Below are 6,692 nucleotides of genomic sequence, written 5' to 3' on the forward strand. Positions count from 1 at the left end.
AGAGCTCATAGAACAAACCCCCTCTCTGATCAATAATGATATCTGCCATAGAAGTGCAGTTATACTGTTTGGCCACTAGAGTCTCATGTCTGTGACTCCATTAGAGAGCCATTAGAAAGGAAGAGAGATAGAGGGAAAGAAAAAGAGATATGAACTCACATACTCAAGTCATGAATATGAAATGGGGGCAGTCGTGGCCTACTAGGAGAGTTGCCGGTTCAAACCCTGACCAGTAGGCCACGGCTAAAGTGCCCTTGAGCAAGGCACCTAACCCCTCAATGCTCCACGAGTGCCGCTGTTGTAGCAGGTAGCTCACTGCGCCGGGATTAGTGTGTGCTTCACCTCACTGTGTGTTCACTGTGTGCTGAGTGTGTATCACTAATTCACGGATTGGGATAAATGCAGAGACCAAATTTCCCTCACGGGATCAAAAGAGTATATATACTTACTGTATACTATGAATAGCCCAGCCATATGTATGCCTACACACATACACACACACACACACCCCACACACACACTAAACACAATCATTCTCTCCCTCTTACATAATTTCACTGCATTTCTTACTTCCAGTAACTATATGCATGTGACAATAAACTTCCTTGTAACCTTGTATCCTTAAGCCTACACCCATTGTCTTTGTTTGAAAGCCTGTCAAAAGAGGAAGTAGCAGGATTTTGTAATGGCAGCAGAAACGAGAAACAAACCCTTCAGAGTTTCCACACACTCAAGAACAAAGAGGCATTCTCAGACGGGAGCCATAGCCTCTCTGCGCCCACAGCGATGAGCTGTCTCTGACTACCGGCGCGTGTCACATTCCAAACGAAACCAGGCGAGATGAGAGCCACCGTCATGTCCTTCATTCTCCTTATCGTAGGTAATAACAATGTTTCTGTAATGGCACCCGGATTAGATTCACAATTTCGATCGGTCAATTCTTGTTTTGAGAGTTCCTTCTTTCAGTTGTGTTGTTATCGTTTCACCATGTTCACTTGTGTATTTGTTGACTATGTAAATAAAGTTAAACATAATGACATAAATCGGCACTATTTACATGAATTTACCATGTAGAATAGCTACACATCAAACATCAAAATGAGAATGGTGTGAAATGGGACTGGTCATATAAAAGACTGCTGTGGTGACACATTTGCCCGTCAGATTAAAACTGCTGATGTTGAAACCAGCTATGCACAGGGTCTGGATGTTTTTTATTACTTTCATGTGTATTTCAGGTAAAATCAGTTGCAGTTGTTTTGTTTTCATTAAGACAAATCAAATACAGTAACAATAATCCAACTGAAGTTTCACTGATATTACCATACAGTAATCCAGGTGTATTATGGGACAGTGTAACAGAATATGACTTGTATGAAAAGATTGGACTGGTTTATGTTTTGTTTTGTTCGGTTAGCCGTGGCCTACTGGTTAGTGCTTCAGACTTGTAACTGGAGGGTTGCCGGTTCGAACCCTGTCCAGTAGGCATGGAGTACCCTTGAGCAAGGCACCTAACCCCTCACTGCTCCCCGAGCACCGCTGTTGTTGCAGGCAGCTCACTGCGCCGGGATTAGTGTGTGCTTCACTTCACTGTGTGCTGAGTGTGTTTCACTATTCACGGATGGGGATAAATGCAGACACCAAATTTCCCTAACGGGATCAAAAGAGTATATATACTTATACTATACTTAAATACTGCACATTCCATAGTGTATATAGTAGAGACAACTAGAGCAGAACATAGCACTGTAGAGACAACAGGGATCACAGTGATGGATGAAAGTCTATTTATAAACAATGTCGTGGGGTATTTCATTCCTTCTGATGACTGAATCTCAGCTGTCTTCTCTTGCAGTGTCGGAGAGTGTGTGTGACATACAAGTTAAAGGATTTGTAGGTGGTGCCCTCCTCATTAAGTGCAAATTTGACGAGAAGTACAAAGACAAGAAAAAGTTTTTCTGCAAGTGCGGGGACAAGAGGTGTCCATTCGAAAGTCAGGCCGCGGACAGCAGATATAAAGAGTTCAATGACAAAAGTAAAAGAATGTATGTGGTCTTCATCAAACAACTGGCCCTTACGGATGCTGGGAATTACCGCTGTGTGCTGGACAATGATGAGAACACTGCGGTGATGATTAGCATTAAACCAGGTAATTAATTTTGATGAGTAGCCCAGCCTGTGTAAAATGTTAATGTTGATTTATAAAAATGATAATTATGGTGGTAATGACGAATTAGTGCTCGTTGTATATCTTAATTGTATATCTTAGAATTCATTTTATTTTAATTTAATTTAATATTGAAGTCATTGTGTATATGATTGGCAGATGATTGCTGCACCCAGCCCCTCACAGTGAACAGTCACGTTGGAGGACATGCTGACATCCCCTGCAAGTATCCGCAGGAGTCGAAGGGCAACGGCATGTTTTTTTGCAGGCAAGGGCATGTATTCACCTGTGACAACCTGATCTCAGAAAAGCCACCAGCCTCCATCGGGAGGTTCTCTGTGACTGACAATAAGGCCCAGAACACCTTCACCGTGCGCATAAGTAACGTGTCCAGCAGCAGGGACCCTGGGGTGTACTGGTGTGGCGTCAGGACCGGGGGCAACACTGACAGCGTGACTCTCCTCACAGAGGTCACACTTAAAGTGCAAGGTCAGAGCATTTAACATTTTACATCTTTGGTAGTTTATTTTCTTTAAACTGTATTTAAAATGAACATTTTTAAAAATGTTATCTCAGTTTTATGTGTATCCTACCTGCTCATAGTCCTTTGCATTACCAATCTGAATCTTTTATTTGCAATGAATTAAAGTAGGACAGCACTCAACAATACTGTTTACCTAGGTTTACAAACTACTTTTCTTTTTTAATCAGTCCACAATTAGCCGTTTAGAAACAAGAAGTGAGTTAGCTGTTTTGAAAAAGCAGAAGTATGAAAAGCAGTTGTGTCCTCCCTCCTTCCTTAACCACAAGTAAACAACATCTTGGGTGTGGAGGAACAGTGCCACATTTACTTAGTTGTGTGTTTAAAGACATCAACAAACACATGTTTGCACTCACTACAATGCTTATAGACCCTTTCAACAATAAAAACAAAAACAATGCTTGAACGTTCTATTTGGGCCCCAATCTATTTCCTCTGCATTAAGATAACATATGGAATGTTAAAAAGGAAGTCTTGTGGGGCCAACTATGATGCTGATAATGGAACTGTCTTGAAAGGGTCTATTCATAGGTGCCATCTACGTCACTATCAAATAGAACGCCGCCATATTTACGACCGATCTCGCCCAGTATGGCCGCCCACACTGCACATTTGAATGTGTGTGAGAGAGAGATATATGGAGAAAATTTCAATTTTAGGCTCCGATCCTTATTTGTTACCCCCAGATTTATTTTGTCCCTTATGATCTGCCCCAGGCTTGCCCAATTGGCTTTCCGCGATATATACAGTAGGCTAGCCTACCTTGTTCATAACCCCTCCCCGTAGGCTACAGTGGAAGGCATTCAAGAGTAGGTTAGCCTACAGGAGAGCTGGGACGATTGAAACACGGGACGAATGAAACATTCCAGTTTTCTCCGAGTGTAGGCTAATGATGATAGACAAACGTCCTTTGGTAAAAACATAGAGCATGTTAACATCCTTCTATTAGCCAAATATCTTCCTGCTATGTCATTGTATCACGGAGTTACAGGCGATAAACGAGTTTTGATGCGCAAAAGTAAACTTCATTAGAGGTTATTTTTTGATTGTTAGCCTAATGAGTATTTTTCATTTAAAGGTTCGACTTCATGCTTATTCAGTAGACCATTTAGTTCTCCACAATCCCAGACTTTCATATTGCATGCTTGTTTACATGGAAAGCAAAACAAGCTAGGCCTAGTGATAGGCTATGTCTGTGTCGGGACGATTGAAACAAGCTTCATTCGCCCCGACCAGGCTGTAACTCCATGTATTTTAATTAAATGCACAAAGATCTGTGTTTAAACAATCATTTATGGAGGTGAGACATGGAAAAACAGTTTTAGGAAGATGAAAATGCATTTGGGCCCACCATAGGGGGTCGAGTTTCCCATGTTATCCATTGAGACTGACGGCCGGTGGGTCGTTAAGCCTAGGCCTAGCCTACTTATTTGGATGTGCCGTGGCCTAACCCACGTAAAAACCTAGTGAAACGTCATTTCCAACAAAAACATGATATAAATGGGAACGCTTACCGTTCTAGCTATAAACATCGCAGAATCATCCACAGGGCATGATATTTCAAAAAACAGCACACGCTTCGTGCACGATGATGGCAATGATCAGACATGCACGAAGAGGCTAGCCCTGCAACAATCTATCTAAAATAACCCCTATTGGGAGTAGGCCTACCATTCATGATATGTAGTAAAAATTTGAAGTTGTGGGACGTTTAATTAATATTATTGTAGGCCTATGTTCATTCGTCCCCATGTTGTTTCAACTGTCCCGAGGAGGGACGAATGAAACGCACGTCCCACTTTTGCTGTAATAATTCCTGACCGGTTTTGTTCAAAGCTGGAAATGCATTTGTATTTGACAGAGGACAGATGTAGGTTATAGTGACCAAATATGAGCTTTCAGTGTGGTACGATCGGTTTGTAGGCTAAATTACGTTTAGACCTAATTAAAAAGTGTTTCAACTGCTCCCCTGCCTATCAATATGCTGTGGCTGGATGGGTCAAAAACGTGAAAGTGCGTCACCTGGCCACCAAGGATTTATATTTAATCATGGGAAATGTAAGTATTATGTAAAAACAATTCAAATGTATGATTTTGGTGGTAGTTTACTCTTACTACATGTACATGTAGTGAGTTCTAAGCTAGCAAGCTAGCCTACCACTTATTTTAGTGTCATTTAGCTCACAGCTAGCTGTCATTAATCTGGATAATGTCCTTTAATGTAAGATTTGTTTATACGTATTTTATACACTCCATGGTTTATACTCATTGAAAGAACATGAAGGGAAGGGAAACGAGGCGATTGTGACTTTATGGGAACAGTTTGTGGTGGGTTATCAGCTGTTAGCTGTCAGACGGTCAGCTGTTGTGTGACCACTGGGCGGCTGAGCTGCCCGAATCGGTCGTAAAGATGGCGGCGTAAAGCTACAGTGACGTCATGAGACACAAACGAATACCACTGCTAGGTTGAATTTCTTATTGTAATGCACTCTTTAGAATGAGTGGTACTTTAGAAAGAGTACCAAAGTTCTGTTTCCATGATGGCAGTGTCACTGGATCTAAACAAACATTCGAGATGGCTTCATAGCATTGAATGTAGACATGTGGCATTGTTTCTAGATAATAAGTAAGGCAAGTAAGGTTCCAAACCTTTTTTGGCAGGTGACCCTATTTTGATTTCTCAAAATGTTGGAGATTCTTTAATTTCTCCTAAATGTTCTTGCGCGCCTGGTTGTTTTGTTACTTTGTTTCGAACACTGATCAAGCATAATTCTGTCAATTAAACATCTCATGCGGCCTGTCTAAGTTTATTTTTACTTAGCTAAATTATAATGAAGTATCTGTTACTTAACTTGAATATCATGGGGTTTTTAATATTTTTTTATTTAATATATTTTAATGTAATGTAGGCCTACTAATACATTTTAAGATGCCCATTATCTCAGGTGACCCCATTTGAATTTCAGGCGACCCAACATGGGGTCCCGACCCCAAGGTTGGGAAACGATGAAGTAAGGGATAATGGCCGCCAAGGTGTCCTGTTATACAGAATTAATGGACAAGGGCGAGAGGCAAAGAACTCCCCGGCGCCCAAGTCCATTCATTTTATTTATTTTTAGCACATATTACTCTGTCATTTCTTGATCTTTTCACTTTGTCATGATTCACAGACCCAGAGAGGCCGACTCAGCCTCCATCGCTGCCACCAGCAGGTAAGATAATCCTACTTCTCACTTCCTACTACTCACTCCCAAACAGTTGTTACACTGACACACACACACACACACACACACACACAATTCCTGCACAGTGTTGGCCTGATGCATCATGCTATGAGGATCAGTATAAGTATATATACTCTTTTGATCCAGTGAGGGAAATTTGGTCTCATTTATCCCAATCTGTGAATTAGTGAAACACACTCAGCACACAGTGAACACACAGTGAGGTTCACCTCCCAAACAGTTGTTACACTGAAACACACACACACACACACACACACACACACACACAATTCCTGCACAGTGTTGGCCTGATCCTATGAGGATCACCACCAGGTGTTGAGCTTGAAGGTAGCCACCAAGTGTTAAGGTCGAAGATAGCGCCGCCAGGTGTTGAGGTTGAGACTAACACCGCCAGAAAATTTACAGAAGAGTGTGTGAAACTCCAAATCCCAACACAGAGTAAAAAGAAGTTAGTACACACTCACTGTTATTGCCAGCTCGTTCCCAGACCGAAACTTAAAGAGGGACACGGAAAACAAGGTTCATATCAAATATTAATTTATTAAAGTAAAGCAAAAGGTTACCAAATAGCAAAATGTCTAGGGGGAAATGAATGGGAGTGATGGCGTGCGTGTATGCATGTACGGATGCAAAGATGGTCAGTTTGTGAGAAGCTAGATGAAGCCTACAGACAAAGAAAGAGAAAGAGAGGTAGAGATAGAAATAGATCGATATATAAATGAGGGGAGAGAGTAAAGTA

At 41.4% G+C, this 6,692-nt stretch overlaps 1 protein-coding gene across 1 annotated transcript in view; it reads left to right on the forward strand.

The window, feature by feature from the left end:
* Positions 1–680: 680 nt before the first annotated feature.
* Positions 681–6,692, forward strand: part of LOC143099229 (polymeric immunoglobulin receptor-like) — an 8,754-nt gene continuing 2,742 nt past the window's right edge. The window contains exons 1-4 of the mRNA XM_076262324.1: positions 681–880; positions 1,856–2,149; positions 2,327–2,656; positions 5,879–5,920. Of these exons, the coding sequence (XP_076118439.1) occupies positions 841–880; positions 1,856–2,149; positions 2,327–2,656; positions 5,879–5,920 (706 nt within the window). The 5' untranslated portion in view covers positions 681–840. The remainder of the gene's footprint in view (positions 881–1,855; positions 2,150–2,326; positions 2,657–5,878; positions 5,921–6,692) is intronic.

Source organism: Alosa pseudoharengus, unplaced genomic scaffold, assembly GCF_046254945.1.
Source record: "Alosa pseudoharengus isolate Yale_2024_CS ecotype anadromous, Long Island Sound unplaced genomic scaffold, YU_APseudo_1.1 YU_APseudo_1.1_scf_25, whole genome shotgun sequence".
Classification (NCBI taxonomy): domain Eukaryota; kingdom Metazoa; phylum Chordata; class Actinopteri; order Clupeiformes; family Clupeidae; genus Alosa; species Alosa pseudoharengus.